Source organism: Heliconius melpomene, chromosome 2 (genome assembly GCF_056956725.1).
Source record: "Heliconius melpomene rosina isolate 202511_hmr_F chromosome 2, ASM5695672v1, whole genome shotgun sequence".
Taxonomy (NCBI): domain Eukaryota; kingdom Metazoa; phylum Arthropoda; class Insecta; order Lepidoptera; family Nymphalidae; genus Heliconius; species Heliconius melpomene.
The window spans coordinates 8,818,468-8,840,888 of NC_140390.1; the positions used below are offsets into that span (position 1 = coordinate 8,818,468).

General features: G+C 32.7%; 2 protein-coding genes across 4 annotated transcripts; one reads left to right on the plus strand and one right to left on the minus strand.

The window, feature by feature from the left end:
- Nucleotides 1-220: 220 nt before the first annotated feature.
- LOC146540764 (two pore calcium channel protein 1-like) lies at nt 221-18,334 on the minus strand. Of its 2 annotated transcripts, none has more exons than XM_085197755.1 (17): nt 18,208-18,334; nt 11,926-12,062; nt 11,564-11,728; nt 11,151-11,276; nt 10,618-10,798; nt 9,906-10,038; nt 9,631-9,730; nt 9,269-9,449; nt 7,833-8,045; nt 7,297-7,416; nt 6,521-6,689; nt 5,770-5,940; nt 5,311-5,506; nt 4,720-4,825; nt 4,115-4,221; nt 3,662-3,770; nt 221-3,158 (listed from the first exon to the last, which is right to left on the minus strand). In XM_085197755.1, the coding sequence occupies exons 1-17, from the start codon at nt 18,308-18,310 to the stop codon at nt 3,046-3,048; spliced, it is 2,430 nt and encodes an 809-aa protein (XP_085053881.1). In that variant the 5' UTR covers nt 18,311-18,334; the 3' UTR covers nt 221-3,045. The 2 variants fall into 2 exon arrangements, with proteins under 2 accessions (XP_085053881.1, XP_085053886.1); XM_085197760.1 differs by lacking the exon at nt 18,208-18,334 and adding an exon at nt 17,326-17,444.
- Nucleotides 18,335-18,549: 215 nt separating this feature from the next.
- Nucleotides 18,550-22,114, plus strand: RpL6 (ribosomal protein L6). 2 transcript variants are annotated; one of them, XM_085206182.1, is made up of 6 exons: nt 18,550-18,651; nt 19,019-19,169; nt 19,447-19,598; nt 20,417-20,588; nt 21,103-21,288; nt 21,921-22,114. In XM_085206182.1, exons 2-6 carry the CDS (start codon nt 19,020-19,022, stop codon nt 22,080-22,082), a joined length of 822 nt encoding a protein of 273 aa, XP_085062308.1. In that variant the 5' UTR covers nt 18,550-18,651; nt 19,019; the 3' UTR covers nt 22,083-22,114. The 2 variants fall into 2 exon arrangements, with proteins under 2 accessions (XP_085062308.1, XP_085062316.1); XM_085206190.1 differs by having other exon boundaries at nt 18,607-18,726.
- The last annotated feature ends 307 nt before the right edge of the window (nt 22,115-22,421 follow it).

The window sequence follows — 22,421 nt, forward strand, 5'->3', positions numbered from 1 at the left end:
AAAATGTCTGCTGATACGGGACACGATATTGAGTTTAAAGCTCACTTATTGGAATAATATTTAAAATATTTTTAATATCAATATTGGTAGTATATCGTGGCGTTAAGTTTTGCCATTTGAGCTGTATGGTTATTCTTTTTGCTGAAAAAAAAATAGAATTAAGGCTGAAATATAGTATAAGATACTGGTAAACAAAAGTTTCTACAAAAACAAAATTGAATAGGTTGTTATAAATAATTTATTAGTTTAATAAAATAGATCTATTACAAAACAAAAAACAGATAAAAGAAAAATTAATACTGTACACAGATAATAATTACTATGATAATATTTGGTTAGAAAATAATATTAATATCATTAACTAACATTATGGTCCATACACGAGTACTACCAACATAAATAGCTAAAAATAAATTCTAGATTTCGAGATCTAAGATTCTAAATTCTATTTTTAATAATGCAGTACTGCCAACAATATAGTAATTTATATAAAAAATAATATTTGGACAGATTAATAATATGTTGATTTCAAATAAAATATAAATATCGTAAAATTATAACAAGCAAATTTAAAGAAAATGGAATAATAATAATCTAATTTTGAGGAAGAAATCATCTCGTCGTAATATATAACTATGACAAATAAATACCTAGGAAAAAAATCTTTAGTAATATTCATTATTTTAATAGATTTTCGGAACTAAGTAATAAATTTTATGATTTTCGCTATCTAGCTTAAAAATTTCATTAAATTTAATAAAGTAAATTGTATAACAGTTTGTTCGTGGGTGTTAAGTTAGACATATGATAATACCAGTGGCAGTGGGTTAGTTACGAAAGAAAATGTAATCGAATAATTCAATACTTATACAAAAATGTATGCATATTCTGAACCAAACCCGTACCGTCGGAACTAAAATGACGTAATCTCTCTAACGTCTTGACTATATTTAATAATGACTAAATATTGCATAATTCCATGATCAGTTTCCCACATATTTGGAAACATTTTAGTTAAACCATTTTGATTCTTGATACATAAGGAAGAAGTGCATTTGTGAAAAAAAAACAAAATTTTTACCGTAACAAACCTGTGACATTTCCTTATAATTAAAAGGCATTTCTATTTCTAACAACTACTTATAACTAAAAAACTGAAACTAATTCTAATCTAAATATGAAATATTTCCAGCATTCTTACTATGAGTGTTAGAAAGTTTTCTAATATAATTTATATAAGAGTATTGTATTATTTTACAATATTAATATGTAATAACACCTATATGGAATTAAATGTATGGAAAATTCATTGATTTATGTCGATCTCACTTATACGTTGCAAGGATGTCTAAATTGTCTCGAATTATTTTATTAATATAATTAAATTTATTTTTCCAGGCACTGATATATTCTGGATTTACAATAAAAAATATAAATTAAATAAAAAATAATTTCAACAAAACTTATTACTTTTGTTTAAACCGCAAAATTTAATGTGCATTTTTTTAAAGAATAGTCATTAATATAATAATTCAATATTTTCTAAAGTCTAAAACAGTGGTATTTTACTTTATACTACAATAAGCTGAAAACTATTGAAATTTAGCACCAATATTAATGAAGAAAGTAAGAATTTTATGATTTATATGAACAATAAAAAAACGTCTAAAATATTATTTTGATTTGAGTGATGAGTTTTTAAGTGATCTTCTATATGTTACGATTGATTTTACTTTACTATAAACAATATAAGGCCTCTCACCCTAAAGTCCATTCCTATTTCAGTCCTAATATTTTCCAAGCAAAACTTAAATGTTAAAAAGCTGCCATTTAAATTATTGATCAATATTTATTTTATGCATATCTTAAATTTATCTTTTATTCATAAATAACACAGTTATTTCTTTTTTTTTTATTAATAAAGCGTAATTGTTAATTTGAATCACTTCTTGCCGCCACTACTTACCTATAGATAAAACAAGCTCTTAACTTTTTTTAAATATTAACAATACATCCAATATAATAAATTTCGACTTGCATCATTTATAAAAACTTAAAACTAAGCTAATAATTCAGTTTAGTTAAATAAAAATATTATTGAACGACAATTATTTAATTATAACCAAAAATAATTTGGTATACGACCCACAAAAAAATTAAATTAGAAAAAATAAATAGTTGTTATTATAATAAGAATACTTATTTATCTGTAATCTATCACAGATGTTGTTAATACCATTCCCATCACATTGTATGACCGTTTAAAATAAAAATAATACTTGATATAGCATATTTCTTAATACAATAAAGCCATATGTTAATACTATACAGCCATAATCATATAAAGCTTATAAAATTTCTTAATAAAAGTCTGTAATATGGAATTAATACGTCAAAGTTAAACAAAATTATTCTCACTAGTATTTCTTATATATTTACGAATTATCTATTCATTATATTTTTATTTTATTCTTCATTAGATTAAATGTTTTAGTGATTAAATACATACCAGTCATCATACATAAAAAAGTCGTAAAGAATATTTTATTTATAAACTGATTAAAATAAACGATTATATTACATATTAATAATCAAACATATTTCTAAAGTATTATACCATCATAAGATCATTAAATATAATTGCTAAAATTCCAATAACACAAGCACAATAATGAAAATAGTAAAATGGCGTCAATAGAATCCTGGTGTTGTTTCTCATAGGCGTATATAAAGATATATTTTGGGGGAGGCGGGGGTCATGGACTTCAGCTTTGAACAGATACGTTCGTGTAAATGCTGTTTATTTAATTATCCGAGGCAGGGACAATCCGGCCCTCCTATTTCTATGCCCATGGTGTTCCATTCACTGCACGATTTCTATTCACCCCATTTAACCGACATTAATTTGCGGCATTATTCAAAATACGTCTGAATTTTAACTGTCAAACTGTGCATAACCTGTCAAATTCACTTTGACAATCATAAACTTGTTATAACGTCCCACACAAATAAAAGTCTGTTATGGAGGACTAGAAGTATTAAGTTCTACAATTGATAGCCGGGTCGAATCTGATGATTGTTTTCTGAGTCTGGCTGTTGAATGAGAGGGGGGGAGAGTGGGTCCTCGCTAGATGTGACTGTTGTAGAGGGGGGCGCATCTGGAATCAAATAATAATAATAAAAAACTCCATTTCCATATTTAAAATAAACAAAGTCCAAATAATATAAATATAAGGAACAATTTCATGCTTTTGGTTAAGCAATTGCTGACATTCAAAGTCAAATTTATTGAAAGAAAGAAAAACATGAAATGTGTGGAGGTATCCTCGACGGTTGCTGGTACGATCGCCACTCGAGGAAATTAATTCTCATTTCTCAGCTCTGGAAAGACGCGGCGTTGAGTTAGCACTCGACATTATGTCTGGAAAGCAAGTGACAAGCTGAAAGCGGAGTGTCTTGATACTCTCTTGATATTATACGATACTTCAGTCTCTACCTACCGTTTATATGCGGTATAGTGTAAAATTGGAAAACGAGAAATATTTTTAACTTATATAACAATAGACGATGACATAATTATTGTTGTTTCAAATTTTACAGTACGAAATATTGATATTAAAATAATAAATTCATTATAATTTAGTATTTACATATAAAATACCTTCGCTATTATCTTCCTCAGCCAACCACTTTTGAATATCAGTCTGGTACATTCTCCTTTGCAACACCTCCTTGGTACGAGGCCTTGTGCCTATAAATGTGACTTGAACCTGTAAAAAAATATTTATTTTTTTATATAAGTAGTAACCTATAAAAAAAATATTGTCAGAATCTTTGTAAATATTGTCGATTTCAATTTATTATCTGTTAAAACTACAAAAAACTATTTATACTCGTTATCCAGGTTTTAATAAAAAATAATTAAAGGAGGAATTAATTATTATTTTCATTTCATCGCTATGGTAACAATGCAAAGAACGACGTTGAGTTCCGCTGTTTCTTACGCAATGTCTCGAAAGGAGATATGTAACGAAATGTCTTAACAGTAGGTTCCCTGCATCCCCTGTTATATGATATATGCAGGATACAGGGTGAAGTTGAAAAAGTAACTTACTCCAGGAAGCATGAAGATCCGTAATTCTTCAGCTAGATCTCCGTTGGCCCCCAATCTTTGAGCCTCTTCCCAACTCGTATGCACTTCTTCATGTAGAAGCTTCTCCTCTATGAAAAAAATTAAGCAGAAAAATTATAAAGATATAAAACTATAAAAAACGTTTCCGTTTTAATTTAAAAGGAGTAAGAGTTTTATTCAAAATATATTATATTATAAGTTTTGTTGTAAGATCGAAAATCAATCTTATTCAATTAGGCCATTACACGCCTTTTTTAATCTTTTGCATCAAGCTACATTGAGGCCAATCGTGGCACACACAAACCTGCGACAGTAAGCGCGACAGGTTGTGGGTTCCATTCTCATTCGAAGGAATAAAATACTTAATAGATACTTTTATATCTTCGCTTTGGTAACGAAGAAAAGCGCGTTCGAGTCCCATTACTTAACTAGGGAACTAGGAAGAAAACTAGGGAACATAAAGTCAATGATATCTGAGTGTCTATGTGCGAGATACAACATGAAGTTAAAAATAATGCTGAGTAATTAAAGTGTCCTGCGGGAATTATTCATATTGAAAAAGAAATTAAATAAATTGTGGTGTTTACCATCTCTCTTAGTAGTGCTGCGTTTATACTGTATCCTAAATCGGAAAGCTTCAAGTACGCTTGCCACTACTATTGTCAACACAACCATTGTAAATAGATAGAAGACCTGTAAAAAGAAAAAAACCAAAAATGATCCATTTTATTTGCTTGTGGTTTTTAAGCTTAGAATTTTAGAAAATTTGTTTTCTGCAAACTGAAAAACAAAATAACGTTACCAACGAAAATATAACAAAGCACGTTTGGTTAATGTACCTAACTGTACGCAAGAAATGTATGGTTGAAATTTTAATTCCTATTAATAATATAGACATTTCCCCGTAACAATAAAAAAATGCGGTAATTTTTCTAGACAAAGAAATAAAAATTGTAAAAAAACACTTTAAAGAGAAACTTTCTAGTTATTTTATGGTGTATTAAACAAAGCCATTTCATTTGATTCCCATATTGCGGTCGTTTTGTATTAACGATAATATTGATTATATGTAATTTTATTGCAAGATTGATCATAGATAGATTAACATACATACTAACACAGCAAGTAAATTAAAAACTTATAAAAAGATTATTTAACAACTTTATAAAAAATCTCACCATAAAATATATCCTACTGAACTGTCCAACAACGGTCGCGTACGCGTTCATCAATATAAACCAATTATTGACAACAGTCAGTTCAAACAAGGACACTCCACTCGTTAGAATATTCTCGAAGTTGTTCAGATAGTAATAGCCGAGAGGTGTCGAACTGTTTTCTGAGTATTTGTAGAAATCCTCCACAGTTGTATTTCTGTTGAAAAAAGAAATTGGGAATGCATTATTATTTATTAATATTTTCATTTCTTCGTTATGGCCTAGGCAAAAGCCCGGCGTTGAGTCTCTACATGCCACTCTACAGACCATGCCTCGAAAAATTCGGCGGAAAGTGGGGAACTGAATGTCTTAACACTAGGTTCCCTCTGCCTACCCTACTGTGTGCGGGATACAGCGTGAAGTTGATTTTTTTTTAATATATGTGTCATGTACTTTGAGTTCCACTCCTTAATCACTTACACACAACAATTCCTAAGATCGTAGCCAGCGAACAGCTCCATACCAATTATAGCGAAGAAGTAATACATGACTAGCATCACGCAGCCAGCTGACGACATTAGTGGAGAAAGGAGGACCAGAGTACCGAATACGTCTCGATAACGCTTTTTAAGTTTGTATAGACGCATTAATCTGGAAGAGAGATAATTTTAATTAAGTATAGATTTTTTTCAAGTGTCAAAAAAGATAAATATCTAAAACTAGCGGCCCGCTCGCGGCTTCGCCTGCGTTATTAATTTCTGTCCCCATGAGTACCTACGTCCTATAAGTGACGTCCATGCAAAATTTGAGACTCCTAGCATTTGTAATAATGATGTTTCATACAAACTTTCCACCCCAAAAACAACCCCTTAGAAGACGAATATTACAAATTCTCGTCTTAGCGAGCACCTACGTCCTATAAGTAACTCCTATGCAACATTTGAGATTCCTAGCACCTGTAGTTTCTGAGATTGGGTGATGAGTGAGTGACCTTTCGATTTTATATATGTATAGATAAACCATATTATAGAATAAGTAATTCTCTAAGGTAACATTTTAGAATATTTTTTTATAAATTCAATATAGCATTGTTTAAAGAACAATGGTATGTTGAATTTATAAACAAATATGTTGTATTTGTTTATTTTTCGCAAACAATTCGAACCTACAACCTTATATTCTGTCTCATTAATAGTTTGCGTATGTTTAGAAAATTACAAAAACAACTTACCTTAGTGGCCTGAACATGACAACTATGAATAGTTTAGGAGCTATGGTCAGAAGAACAGCTCCAAGTAAAGCTAACAATGTTACACTCAGGTCGAAGACATTCCACCCACTTTCTAAATAAACTGATAGACCAGACGCCATTATTCTTAACGCTGCTTCTAGAAGGAACACTGGAATTGATAAAAAATTATGTTAATCATAAATAAAATTATGTTAATCATAAAAATATGTATCTTTTAAGATACAAAATATTATAAGAAAATAAAAATATACTTATTACCCATCATTCCTGGCTATATTCCTGGCAAGGACATAGTCCGAACACAAAATTTCAATGTGGTGTGGTGTGTGGTGGCTAGGGGCCCAAGCGTGCAGTCGCACGCTTGTGCCGCAAACGCGCTAGGTTGATAATTTGATTCCCACTTGAGAAAATGAAATATTTACTAATATTTTCATTTTCTAGCTCTGATAACGAGGCAAAGCGCGACGTTGAGTTCCACCACTCAACGCCGAAAGCCAAAATGGGGCCGAAAGTGTCTTAATAGGAACGGAGTTTTGTGTATTTATTTATTTTCTTCAGTTGTAGACATTTCATTAAATATTGAGTAGCGGAACACAATGCCTTTGCCTTAATAACAGTAAATTATTATTTCCATCAAATGGGAATCGAACACACAACCACATCGTTTACAGTTAAACATTATCCCACAACACCAAGCTAACCACTTATTTAAATAAACTATTTTCAGTCAACCAACATAAATAAAATAAACTTACAAATAAGGAACAGCCACGTGTCCCAAGAAGCACATAGTAGTCGCGCGCTGTCCTGCAAGTCACCCGCCGCCTCACACACTCGCAATATCATGGACACTCCGTTACCAACTATTAGAGCATCTAAAAATTATAAAATATAGTGTTAATATAATTATTTTAGGCTGGAGGATGCATTTATGTATTATTTAGGAATTACTTTAAGAAAATATTAACACTCTGCACTCCTTCTCTATACCTATAGGTTATTTATCTGTGCCAATTTTTATGCTTCGCCTCCGTCCGCACAATGTTGAACTTTTAGGTTTCTTCTTGTTAGGTTTTGCAATACAATATCACAGTTTGTCTAACCAAATCGCATCAAAAAAATTTGAACACGTGATTTCTTGGTATTTTCAAATCATTACTTCAAATCCTGGCTATAAATGCTTTTGAGGAACAAAAATAATGTTATATAGATAATCGAAAGCAAAAATTTTTAACTACATTCATGCTTTCGAATATACATATCTATGATAGAATAACAATTTACCACTTACATATAAGGTATTCAAAATACGGCCATCTCACAGCACTAGCGGCGGCCCTGCCAATAGGTTCCAACACTGATTCCGCATACCAGGGCGCCCTAGAAGTCTGTGGGGCCCAACGTAGGGCGAAAACATCGTAGACATTTGCAAACTCTGCCCTAGATAGGCCACCTGAACCAGATTGGTTAAGTTGTTTGAACATTAAGTATACGTCTAGACCACCTGTAAGAAAATAGAAGTTTATTTGAGGTAGGTAAATATGTGATAAATATAAGAGAAATTTCATCTTTTTCTTAGAGATTTATTGAAGCAGGGAAAACTCAGCCATAAGTATTATCCATTATCCTTCTATATGGAACCTAATGCTGCACTCCATTTAGTAAGACTAAAGATATATTTTGTCCTGTGCTGATCTTAGTTTATGGCATTTTGATGGTGCCAGTTGAGCACAAATCACTTCACACCAATGTCACGTTTTATGGAAAATTAAAATATTTTGACTATACCTAAACAGTTATCGTCGATAATGTTAGCATCGAAGTTGTCCAGGAATATATCTACCTAGGTGTCTGACCTAGGTAGATGTATTCCTGGTACAACTTGGTAGGAACAACTTCGACATAGAGGCTGATAGAAGAATACGATTGGGCTGGGCAGCGTACGGAAAACTTCGTCAAATCTTCGACTCGCCATTACCTCAATGCCTGAAATCTCGGGCATTCGACCAGTGCGTTCTTCCGGTCATGACGTATGGGGCGGAGACATGGACTCTAACGAAAGGCCTCGTCCACAAATTTCAAGTCGCTCAGCGCGCAATGGAGCGGGCTATGCTCGGTGTATCTCTTAAGGATAAAATCCGAAACGAGGAAATCCGTAGGAGAACCAAGGTTACCGACATAGCCCAAAGAATTGGTAAGCTGAAGTGGCAATGGGCGGGGCATATCTGTCGTAGAGCCGACGGCCGCTGGGGCAGACGTCTCGTAGAGTGGAGACCCCGTACAAAACGACCGGTGGGACGACCCCCTGCCAGATGGGCCGACGACATAAAGAGGTTGGCGGGAAGCGGATGGGTCCGAAAAGCTGAGGATCGAGTGTGGTGGCGAGAATTGGGGAAGGCCTATGTCCAACAGTGGACAAAAGATGGCTGTTGATGATGATGATGATGATGATGATACCTAAACATTATTTCGAGTGTCAATAGAAACGACAACTGTTACACAGAGTGGAAGATTTTTAAGGCAGGCAAAGAAAGCCTAGTGTTAAGACACTTCACTCTTCACTTTCACTGAAGAGCGACATATTAAATATTTTACTACCTCGAGTGGGAATCAAACCCACAAACTGTCGCGTTTACAGTCACACTTTGTAGCCCTGCGGCACGACTGGCCTCAACATTCACTTTCACTTTAACTAAGTAAAATTCAATAACCCTAACTGTAACTTACTATAATTAGGCGCGTAATGCCTCAACAGCCCAGCGAAGTGGCGTAACCTAACCGCGCGGGGAGCCCGTCTCGACACCAACAGTCTGAAGGCACGGCGTGCAGCACCGCGCCGGTGTAGGAGCAACGCGCGGCACTTATCACGCTCAATACGCGTGAACGCTTCGTAGACTACGGCTAACATCTGTAAAATTAAAATTAATAATATTTTTTTGCTTCACGCTTTATCCCGCACACAGCAGGGTAGGCAGAGGAAACCTGTGTTAAGTCACTCACACCGAAGCACACATTAATTCTTATTATTATTCAAAATCTATGTATCTAATTTGAAATATATCCGTAGTAGTAAAATTAATAAAACTTACCAAATTCATAAGAACATAGAGAACCGTTATAATGTAGAGAATGAAGAACAGCGCGTACCACTTAGATTTAGCGTAAGATGGCATCATTACGTCTGGGAAACTGAAATATATATAATACATGTATCAATAGATATGAATTCGTCGTTCTCTTTCTGTTGTAATCTAATAAAAACAAAAAAAATGTCTTTTAAAGCAACTTATCTCGCTTTGCTTGTAATTAATTTTATTACTGACCAAGAAATCCTTTTTTTAAAAAATAATAATTTTTAACTTACTTAGCAGTTGTAAGAAGGACGAACATACTGACGAAAGAATCGCTTATAGTTTGAAAATGTCCATTGTCTATGTGCTCCGAGAACAAATAGTAGCCCAACAGTGAATATGTCGCTACAAAAAACATTAGCAGACCTGGAAAGTAAGAATTATATAATTTATATCTATAAATAATATCGATTAAGGCTATGAATTTAATTAATATTTTAGTAACTAAATAAGAATATTGAAAATGATGGTGATAAGGATGGATGATAGATGACGGGTATCGGCTGACAGTTAACGAGGACAAACGACTATAAAGGAAATGGCTGGTGACGGAAGATCGATGACCGATGGCGGACGACAGACAGTTGCGTGATGCTTGTGAGCGATGCGGTATAATTTTATATAAGAAATCTAATGTGTTAAAAGTCGAGAGCAGTTGTACATTCAAAAATCAGCTTCACGCTTTATCCCGAACACAGCAGGGTAGGCAGAGGGAACCTACTTTTAAGACACTACATTCCCCACCTTCTGCCGAATCCTGGAGGCACTGCGTGTTGAGTGGCAGAACTCAACGCCGCGCTTTGCCTCGACTCCAGAGAAATGGTAGTTGTACAATGAAACTACAAATATCCTTTGTAGTGATTTTTGTACACAAGCAATTTCTTAAACATAACGCTAACAAAACCTCTATATTTTCTTTTTTTAGCTCTTTAAAACTATACGCACCTAACATATCAATAATAGGCGGAAGTGACTGCAATATCTGTCTAATAAACCGTCTGACGCCGCCGCAGTGTCTGGTGTCCACCAAAAAGATGGGCCTCAACGCTCTGGTGACGCGAAAATGAGACGACTGTCGGCAAAGTACCACTACAGCTTCTAAAACCATTATCAGTAGTGTGATACCCTGAAAAATTAAAATATAAAATAAAAAAATCAGCTTCTCGCTGTATCCCGCAAACAGCAGGATAAGCAGAGGTAATCTAATGTTAAGACACTCCGTTTCGCACTTATTCGCACGAATTTTTCGGGCATTGCGTGTTGAGTGGCGGTACTCAACGCGGAACGTTGGAACAGAAGTGTCTTAATGGGAGCGGAATGTGACATTAGTTTCCCAGGTTCCCTCTGCCTACGTTGCTTTGTAGGATAAAATATTATCTTTTGTTAAGTGGAAGTTGAATCCAATAATCACGTATACGGTGTATTAAAAGATTTGTATTCATTATTTTATTATTACAAGTAATTAATTTTAAAATTACCTTTATCATAGTCCTCTTATGCTTAAAAATAGTCCCCCACCCAATCCATTTAAGCTTAAGATGTAGTTCAATACCTATCACAGATAACGCCAATAATTCTATAGTACCGTGTGCCCATACTGGAAGCTGAAAACAAAATATATTTATTTAATTATTACCATATAAACAGAAATATATAATTATGGAACGGATAACAGAGTGTCTCATCACTACTTTACTACGGGAGAAGCTAATTTCTATACAGTTATATCACAACAACTTTATAACAAGCACGAACAAAATTGACAAAGTTGATTGAAAAATATAATATTGACAGACGAGACATACAGACACGGACAACAAAAATCCTAATCTATTTAAATGCGATCTTAAAAATTATAGATTTTTTAATTATTTAAGTTCCCCAAAATTACCTCAAAAGCTGGAACAGCTGGATCTTCAGTGAACGCTAAAAGAATAAGAACTAAGGAAGCCAGTAAATCCAGTCCGTGGTACCAGGGGTTGTGGACGCGGAGGTAAGCTGGCAACTCCTCGGGGCTGGAGGGATGGGAGTCGAATTTCTCATTGTTTAATCCTTCCTGGAAAAATATGGCCCTTGCTAATTTAGCGAAGAAAAGTATAAAATATGAATAATATAAATATTTAAGATTTATATTTTTTTCTTATTGTCATAGCTTTTACAAAGAGCGATGTAATTTTAACCCACAAGGTCACAACCATGGTACTCGTAGTTAGGCACATCTTAAGGATTTCTTAATAAAAATAAAACGTTTACTTCTAAATAAATGGCTGCCTCGTGATAATTCATCTCCCAATGCTCGTCCTCGGACATTTGTAGTCCAGTATGAAGGGACGACCTGCTGCCCATGTCCAGAGTACCGTCGCCTGCGCCATCGGTGCCAGTTCTGCTATCTGGAAACGAAAATATTTGTTTTATTAATGTTTCGATTGGATTTACATAAAGCGAAGGAATTATTTTCATTGAGGAAGCCGTCGTGAATGAGAGGGTTGTGGACGTGATGAGATGGTGTGTGGAATCATAAAATCATTACGTTATATTTTTCGTTAAATGCAATTATAAAGTTTTTTAATATGCATAACTAACTCAGAGTGTTTGTAAAAGATGAATGAGCGGAATGCCATGGGAAATTATTTTTTACAGTACGCAAAAACTTATCTAATTTCATATTTTTATTTTAATATTTAAAATCACACTACAGACTTTACTGTCTTTAATAATTATAAGCAATAGAACTACAAAATTCTTAATGGTTAAAATTACGCGAACAGCAGATAAAATTTAATTGTATGGCCAACAAAAAAATTGCGAAATTTATTTAAAACAAAAATAACAATCTACAATTTAATATTTGTCTACTAAATTAAAATTGAATATTAAATGATATATATACAAGCACTACTCAAGCAATTATTCACGAAAGACTAATTAATATCAAAATTAAGGTAAATATCGTTTATTTACCGTTTTGTTATATTTAAAGATAAACTCATCTGAATATTAAGACTATACCTAAATTCATAAACTTCTATTACAAGTTTACAGCGTTTTATAATATTTTTTATAATTATACAGTTAATTTTTTTTTTAACTTCACGCTATATCCTGCGCATAGCTTAGTAGGCAGAGGGAACCTGGGAAGCTAGTGTAAAGTTACTCCGTTCCTCATTTAGATACTCTGTTCGTTTCCGCCAAATTCTTGAGGCCAGTTACCAGAGCGAACTCGTTATCATATCAATAAATAAATTCAAGTTTTATATTATATTAATAAGATTTACATTTATATACTATTTATAAGGTTCTCTCTGCCTTAGCCAGGGTTTACAAAAGAAGTTTATTGTACGAAGGGTTTATTGTACGAGTAGATGGCCTATATCTGTTAGTCCGTTAGTTTACATAACTCATTCGAGTCGTAGCGGTATACCAATAAATTTTCTTCAATTTATTCTAGTAAAAAAAGTATTTGGTCTTAGTAGCTTACCCTACACTACAGAAAACATGAGAATCTTAAAATAAAACTATGCTGACTTGTAAAAAGTATTTATAAAATAAAAAATACTCGTAATGATTATTTTTTTGCTAACTCTACACTATCGTCACTACAAACATTTACTTTGTGATAAATTTACGTTATTCATTGGACTTATTTGAGTCAAGGTTAATAAAAGTGCAATGTATTGTACTCACAGACTTCTATTTTTTACTATTTTTTTTTAATTTATTTTATATTCTTAAACATTTCCTTTTTTAAACGACGAAAAAAAAAATCGAATGGAATGGAATGGAAGAGGTTCCATATTCGTTAACTAAGTATTTTTTTTTTTATATTTCTTCATCAATTTCTCCTTCATTAGTGGACCGATTTCTTCTTAGTAGAAAGAACATTTATGAAACTTCCATAAACTTGCCGTGAGTAGAAATCGAATCCGAGACATGCCGGTCTCCTGCCTTTATACTACATACTAAAACATATTAAATAATAAAATGTAGCAAGATAGTAAGTCTAAGTTATATAAAAGTAATTCTTCTTTAAACTGGAATTTGAATTGTGTAAAAGTTAAAGAAAACTTTTTATTCAACTTTATACTTTTGTTAAATTCTACCATTTTCAACTATTCACTTGGAATTGTAAAATTGCATAAAGGTTGTAAAAGTTCACTTCAATTGACAACTTTTATCTTACAGGTGCTAGTTCTCATACTTATGTTTTTTTTATACCTTCACTCTGTATCCCGTACACTTGTAAATCAGTTTAATATCTTCTCTCTGACAAAGCTTCTAAAAATTCGGCGGAAAGTGGAGAACGGAGTGTATTAACAGTACGTTCCTTCTGTCGTCTGTCTGCGGGATACAGTTTGAAGTTGATTTTTATTTAATAGATAATAAATATTTATTACTATTAGTTTCAAGATTATACTCAGACCTTATTAACAATTACATGGCTTCGTAAAAATATCTTAATGCTATATCATTGTATCAGGCGCACGATATGATTCTTTCTTACAAATGGGCGATAATATTGTCACGCTAATTAATTATACAAGCATTGCTATGGTAAAATATGATGATTTAATGACTTTTTATGGTTTATTTGTAATCTCAAACGGAAACCTTTAAATTACTAAGAAATTTAAGTGTAACAAAGTTCATAAATTGGTAAGTAATAGGCGACGTACCTAACTATTTTTTTAAACTTTTTCATGACCACTACTATTGCAAAGTGTTCAAAGTTTCAATTCAAATTCATTTTTAAAGATACTATACTACCCTTTACCCCTTTACTTTGTCGTCAGTCATCGTCAGCGACTTTATTTGATAGTATTTTAAGACGTAAAAGTAAAAATTTAGTTTTTACCCGTGGCTGAAGTAGTTATCGGAATATTAGAAGTAATTTCTGAATACTTATTTACATTTCTTAACCTAATTCTATGCTAAATTTAATTTTTCTAAGTCCAGTAGTTTCGTCCGGCCTTTTGTCAGTCACTGACTCACCCACCGAGAGTTCAATACCATTTTCAGAATTGTAGGTCAAAGGAAAGTACAGCTTTAAAAAAATAACAAACTTAAGTTTGCGGGTGTATGCACTCATTGTTGTATGTAATGAAATACAAATATAGTTTTGTAATTAATTTATTACGTAATAAATTTTCACTTCTCATTTTTTTCTATTTAAGTAAGTATTTGTATTGTAAGTTCTCACTATGCTAAATTAAATAACTGTATCACCACGGGAAGTTCCCTATAGGATGTCGTTTACGCAGCGAATTTCTTCAAAATGCACCAAAAACTATGAATAAATGCTCCTTCCAATCTCTTGATTGCGTTAATTCACATATTTCATTATTCTGTTCTACATCGACTTGCTTAAGTATACCTTTTGAGCTCCAAAACCTTAATCACTTTAAATTATTTAAATGATACGTACGTATACGATAGTAGACAGAAGCAGTCTAAATAGAAACTAGAAGTAGCATCATTTAACATGTAATAATAGCGAAAACAATAGAAATTTATCATTAACAACGTTAGGAAATGTATTATAGCGCAATTGTTCCGAACGACCTCGCTGTCAAGTGCAAGTTTGAAAAGGCCGAGTGCTCGCAAATCGTGATTTTGAAGTTATTACGCAATATTATGGAGAGAGAACGTCGTATTGTCGATTTGAAAAGCATTTTACTCTTTAAATAACATTTTGAGGCCAGTCGTGGCGCTGGGGCACAAACAAGAGACTGTAAAAGCGGTAGGTTGTGGGTTCGATTCCCATTCGACGAAATTAAATGTTTAATACTTTCATTTCTTCGCTTTGCTGACGAGACAAAGCGCGACGTCGAGTTCCACCACTCAACACGAAAGAATTCGGTGGAAAGTGGAGATCGGAAGTGTCTTAATGGGAATGGAATTTCTAACACTAGGTTCCCTCTGACTATTTTGCTATGTGCGGTATACCGTGTGAAACTAAATAGAAATATAATATTTAAACGCAACTACATTTATTTCTTTAAATATACCTACATTTATTTTTCTCTATCTAAAATTTCTTTAGAAGCATTTGCCTTGACGTATTAATGGTTGCAAATCTAATTTCTACTCGGTTATATACCAACATATGTATATGGCTTATTTTTATTACTAATATGTATATAAAGTTTTGGCTTTTTTAGTTAGTCAAAACGCGGCGTTGGGTTCCGCTTTCCCACATAAACTCCCTATATTGGTGGAAATGGGCAACACAGCCTACCTGCCCAACACATATGAGTAAAGATAGATCGTAAACTACGTAGAAAGTAATTAAAACTAGCCGCCAATGCTTATCATTAATTTGTAGCTTCAATCTTTCCCGACATAGCGGAGTAGACAAAAATAACCTAGTGTTAAGAAACTCCCAATCTTTAGTCCAATTTTCGTGATGGAAATCGAACCAACAACCATCGCGTTTACGTTTTACTGTTTACCCAGTCCCTATATTCCTACGCCCGTGTTCAACTTCCTGCTTTGTATTCTTACCAGAGCAAGGATGTGAAATTTTTTTATTCCCCCGAATGAGAATCAAACCCAGAATCGTCACATTTATAGTCAGCTGTGCCGCTGCGGAACGTGAGCCTTAATTATTTCGGAGTTTTATTTCATTATTTATTTTCATTAAAATCATAGATATTTTTAACTTTAAATCATGAAGGCACTGCATGCATGGATATCATATAACACTTGTCTAACAATAAGTAATTTATCATTTCTTTTGTTTATTAAAGTGCGGTAGCAAGTTTCGTTACCATCATGTCTTAGATTATAATAAAAGTGTTACTCCTTCGCACTTTACTCACTAATCAGGTTTAATTTACACAATTAATACTCTGTTGTTATAATCATAATCTTAATTAACCATGTATTTTATGCTTTAGATTTCATAACAAGATAGGAATAAAAAAATTAAAGTTGACATATTGGAATGGTGGAAATGGGACAAACTTGACAATGATAAATAAAAATGACTTCATTAAAAACTATTGTATTTACACTAAGATGTTAGAGACTTTCCATTGCACAAGAATATCTAAAAATCTTATTAAAAATTATAAAAAACCTTAATTAATTTACAAAGTGAAAAAACAAAAAAGAATGCATGCAGCTACTGTTGTGAAATGCACAATTAAACATCTAAAATTACAGTTGCAATGGATTTTACATATTCTTATCTCATTAATAATTTCATCATGCTTCCGCCTTTCATGAGTCAGAGTTTTTATTTAGATAATGTGTTAATATTTTTAGAATGTTGGTCAGATTGTTTACTTTTTTTTGTTATATTTGTATTAATGGAGACTATAAACAAAATTAGGTTTAATTTGTATATATTTTATGAAATTTAAAAAAATAATTCATAAAATTTTAAAAATACAGTACTATTTCAGTAATCTGACATTTTAATGAGCCAAAACATCCAAGAATTTAGCACCAAATTTAATTCTTACTAACATGGGAGAGGTCTTTTTACAAAGAATACAAGTTGTACAACAATTTGCCTCGATTTAGGATTATTTTCAAACTATGTAATCAGTAAACAGCGGGACCTAGTTATTTATTTATTTATGCATTCTTTACAAGTACAACTAATTAATCGAAATATTTCATATATTTTATTATAGGAAAAAAACTTACATGATTTTAATAGGTACCAGCGATCTTTAAAATAGTCTAAAAATTTATTTGTAATTCCTACTAACTTAGACATGTTGTATAATCACTGAAGTCACACCATTCAGATGTAGTTAGATATCTTTTGTTGAAAAGATAAGATAGGGTTTGCTCTGAATTATCTATTATTATACTAAATAACTAGGACAGTCCAATGCAAGATATAATTATATTTATTTCTTACTATTTAAAGACAAATTATAAATAAAAATAGATAGAGAAGAGAACTCAATATTTTTTATTTTTAACTTATATGTTGTATTCCATTATCAAATTCTTACTGAAAGAAAATTAATATTAATATGACAGAAGTATAATAGCTTATTGTACTTTGTATATATGGATGAACAGTTACATATTCCTTTGATAAATCAAGAATGTGGAGCATTAAACCGGAATAAACTAGAATAATCTGTTGAGGGGGAAGTTTGTGCAGCAAATACAGTTGCTATGAATATACATGAAGGTTTAAATTTAAGATTATCTTGTTAGCTACATGTATTACCTAGGTGCTGAGTTATGTGCAAAAATAATAGCGGCATGCGGGCAAAGCGGCTATACATGCATACATACAACTTATTTATTTAAGCCGTCTACGGGAATTGGGTCGACCGTTTTAAAAGTAATTTTTATTATACATGGATTAGTTACGTACAATGACTCATTGTCTACGTCAGTGTTCCGTATATGGGGGTATTGATCTCGCAAAATTTATGTATAAAAAAAATAATGAAGGAAGAAAATTAAACAAATGTTAAAACGCATCAGAAATGTATTGTTAACAACAAAAGCGTACACATATTGCTGCGGCTACTGTGCATTGAAAAATGTGAGCTTCTCGTTTACTTGTGACGTTGGAACCGTAGTTGTTGATGCTGGTGTTTGCGAAATCATCACTAAATCTTTTATAACCATCCGTCGGCGAAGACGGGCTCCTCAAAGAAGCCATTTCCGAATACTGATTTTTTTCTACGTTGACATTTAACAAAAGAAGTTTAATGTCAAATTTAATGACATTTTGACGTATCGTTTCAAAATTATAACATTAAATATTTTTAAATAAATTTAAAGAACTATTAATAATATATAGAATTGTATAATGAATATTATAATTATGTTAAAGTTATTATATATTATAATTTAATAAATACATTTACTTTTCTATCTACTATTATTATTTCCTATGAAAAAACCGATAAAGTCGTCATGGTCTTGTTACATCCCTACCGCGCTGTTCACGTTATCTGTGAAAGCTTATGTCAACTTCTTTTTCTCGATCCCGGTTCTAATGTGAGTTCGTGTTGTGTTTGTATAAAATAAATCCAATCAAATAAACTTATTATTAGAACATCGCAAATATTTTATGTATGAAATTATTATTTTATATTACGAACAAGTGATACTGTGCTATATTTTCATTTTTAATATCCTTAAACAACATTTCATGAAATATAAAGTTTGACGTTCAAGAAAGTGGAGACAAAACTTTAGTGGTTTTTAATATATTTAAGTGCAATGTGATGAATTGAATTCGTTTAAAGCCTTAATAATATAAAAGCTATGATCACTTGTTGGTATTTGCACGAAAGTCTTCATGTATATAACCTGTAAGTAAAGTCAGATGGTCAGATTGTTTAGAGGTTGTGTTTTGTTGTAGTATGGCTCCACCTCAGCCCAAGGCGGTGGCCAAGGCCCCCGCAGCCCCAGCGGGCGGAGTTAAGAAGCCAGCAAAGGTTGGCAAACCGAGGAATTATGACTTAGGAAATGGAATCGTCAGATTCTCCAAGGCTAAAATGTTCCACAAAAAGGTGCGTGATTCAATCTTCTAACTACACTTAAATCTATAGTCTCAATAAGAGATTATTTACAAATAATATATAATAAAAAATATTTTAGTTAAATAATTTTAAACATGCATAGGTTGTGGTACAGTGGCAGAGGGTCTAAACGCGACGGTTGTAGATTCGATTCCGTTTTGGTGGGATAAATTATTTTCTCAATTTGCAATTTCTTGTAAATGTAGCATGAAGCCAATAAAAAACATTTTGTTACTAAACATTTTAAAATATTTTTATTACTTTGCAGGCTAAGTACAAGTTCATTGGCAAGAAACACCCAAAAGCACCTAAGCCCAAGAAAGCCTCAGTTGTAGTAAAACCCATTGGTGGTGAGAAGAATGGAGGAACCCGTAAAGTACTCTTGCGTCGCAGGAAATCTTTCTACCCCACTCAAGATAAGTAAGTTATAATAATATTATAGTTATAAAAAAATACCTGTGTGCGATGGATACATAGACAAATATATGAAAAAAACAAAAAGTAAAATCATACAAGGGTTGAATTTTTGCTCTTTTGATGAAAGGGAAACCTTAAAAATAGTGTGTTTAAAATATTTACCTTTTATTTTTAATGTACTGTTATAGGCTTTGTAAAAGACAATCCATGGAAAATAGATATTTTATTACTTATTATTTATTTTATTTTCAATTAATTATAAAATCTGATGGATGTGTTTGATTTTATTTATATAAAATATTTTATTCTCAGCTTCACCAGTTTTTTTTTCACATAGTAAAAGTAGATAGAGGGAATCTAGTTTTAAGACATTAAGATAGCTCAATTCCCCACACTGAACTGACCACCACACACCGACCAAACTACTGAATACACTAAAAAACCTTGCGTCTAGATTGGTGGAAGTCAATGTTGTGTCTTGTTTTGCTACCAGAGTAAGGAAATAAAAGTATGAAATATTTCATTTCTTCCCATGGGATTGAACCTAGAATCTGTCACATTTAGAGTTGCACAATTGTGGCCCTGCCCTACCCTGGCCTCAACTTTTTAATTTATGTTTTTAATTTTTAATTTTTGAGATGTACGGTGAGTGAAAAAAATAACCACACTTTGCTTACTATTTAGTAAAAAAATTTACATACTTCAAATATTAAACCTTTATATACCTTCTTAGTCCCCCAAACACTCAATATTTTCATTACTAGTTTTATTATTTTCCAACTGTTTTCTGACCTCTTCCTAAAATTTCTATTATATTGCAGGATCCGCAAAATCGCCCACCACAAGACTTTCAGTAAACATGTGAGAAACATTCGTCCAAGCCTCACAGTTGGTACAGTGTGCATCCTCCTGGCTGGTAGACACGCTGGCAAGCGGGTCATCCTTGTGGGAGTACTGCCAAGCGGTTTACTGCTCATTACTGGGCCTTTTGCTGTGAGTGTTTGATCTTATATAATTTCTTGGTCTAGTACAGTTGATGAGACATGGCTGCTTTTAGGATTTTTTGTGCATGATTGTCAAATGTTCAGACAGGCTAACTTAAATGACCTTTGACTTATTGACTGTACCATTCCTTTTAATTACTTTTTTATGAACTTTTGTTAATAGTATAGTATAGATATATATTCTTCTCAAATCTCAATTTCTCAGTTATCTCAATTTTTTGCAAAGAAAAGTAGTTGCAAACAAAAATAACTTCAAATCACAATTATTAATATTTTTTAAAAAAACGTCTGAACTAAAATTCAATAATCTTTTTTTTTAGCTGAGATCTGTATAATGTAGGTATGACACATCTTAACTCCAACAGCAAGTACATATTGACTATTCAACACTAATAAAATTTTTAATTGGAAGTAGTGCTTCCTAAGATTGACATATTTAAGCAAACAAATTCAGCTTTATTACAGGTTAAAAATATAATTCATAACTAATTTGGTATTTTCAGTTCAACTCATGCCCACTGCGTCGTATTCCCCAACAATATGTGATCGGTACCAGCACTAAGGTGGACCTCGGAGACTTCAAGTTACCAGCCCACTTGGATGATGCCTACTTCAAAAAGAACAAGAAGAGCGTCAAACGTAGTGTCAAGCGTAAAGAGGGAGAAGATATTTTTGCTTCCAAGAAAGAGGTATTTCTTTTTAGTATATCTTTGTTTCTTTTTGGTTTGATCTGATAGATTTTAATGTTAGAATAGAATATCAATTTTTTTTTTTATTTTGAGTGTTTTATATAAATAAACGAGGCCGCCGCCGCAGTGGCACAAGGGTGTGACTGTAACGGACAGCTGTGGGCTTGTGTTTGTTCATGTTCCCCACTCAAGGAAGTGAAATATTTATTTACGTTTATTTCTCGGCGCGGCGTTGAGTTTTGCCACTCAACACGCAATGACTCCAGGATTCGACAGAAAGTCGGGAATGGAGTGTCTTAACACTAGGTTCCCTCTGCCTACCCTGCTGTGGGCGGGATACAGCGTTTTAGATTTATCGCGGCCGTCGTGGCGCAGTGGCACAAGCAAATAACTATATTCGCAGCGGCTTTGGTTTCGATTCCTACTCGTGGGAATGTTTTATATTTATTTTACTCCCTTTTGAGTACTAAGACAAAGCGCAGCTTTGTGTTCTGCCACCTACAACTCACTAACTGCAATGTCAAAATTAAGCCGTGCGTGACGGAGTGACTTAACAGTAGGTTCCCTCTTATCTAGCCTGCTATATGCGGGATAGAGCGTGATACTAATTATAATTCCATTCTTTATTCCAGAAATACGTTCCATCAGAACAACGCAAGTCTGACCAGAAGTCAGTGGATGAGGCAGTCATCAAGGCAATCGGCAAACGAGATGACAAGAAGATCCTCCGTGGATACCTCAAGTCTGTGTTCGGTCTTCGGTCTAGCCAGTTCGCTCACCGACTTGTATTTTAGATACATAATAAATAACAAAAACTTGTATTAAATGTGTTTTATTTACCACTACGCTTGAACTGCATAATTATTTATTAACTAATCTGATGTTTTGACTTTCATATTCTAATAATATTATTATCTTTTTAAGATAATAGCCACATTTTTAAAGTTTCAACCAATTCGATAAAATCGTTATTTTTTTAGCAATTTCATCGAAAACACTAAATGTTATGGGAAGTTGATGAAAGATTTCATTTAAATAGTTTCTTATATTAGTGTGCACTTACACTTACTGACAAAAAAAAACTGGTTTGGGTTCTTTTTTGACAAATTCTGGGGGCATTTGATGTAGATTCT

What these genes read in the sequence shown, in the direction of transcription:
- LOC146540764 (XM_085197755.1), bottom strand. Translation starts at nt 18,310, where the DNA reads ATGGCTTCTTTGAGGAGCCCGTCTTCGCCGACGGATGGTTATAAAAGA. An exon ending in GATCTTAGGAATTGTTGTGT is followed by an intron (nt 5,507 to 5,769) that starts GTAAGTGATTAA and finishes TTTTTTCAACAG; the next exon opens with AAATACAACTGTGGAGGATT. An exon ending in TCAGTAGGATATATTTTATG is followed by an intron (nt 4,826 to 5,310) that starts GTGAGATTTTTT and finishes TTCTTTTTACAG; the next exon opens with GTCTTCTATCTATTTACAAT.
- RpL6 (XM_085206182.1), top strand. Translation starts at nt 19,020, where the DNA reads ATGGCTCCACCTCAGCCCAAGGCGGTGGCCAAGGCCCCCGCAGCCCCA. An exon ending in TTCTACCCCACTCAAGATAA is followed by an intron (nt 19,599 to 20,416) that starts GTAAGTTATAAT and finishes ATTATATTGCAG; the next exon opens with GATCCGCAAAATCGCCCACC. An exon ending in TTTTTGCTTCCAAGAAAGAG is followed by an intron (nt 21,289 to 21,920) that starts GTATTTCTTTTT and finishes TCTTTATTCCAG; the next exon opens with AAATACGTTCCATCAGAACA.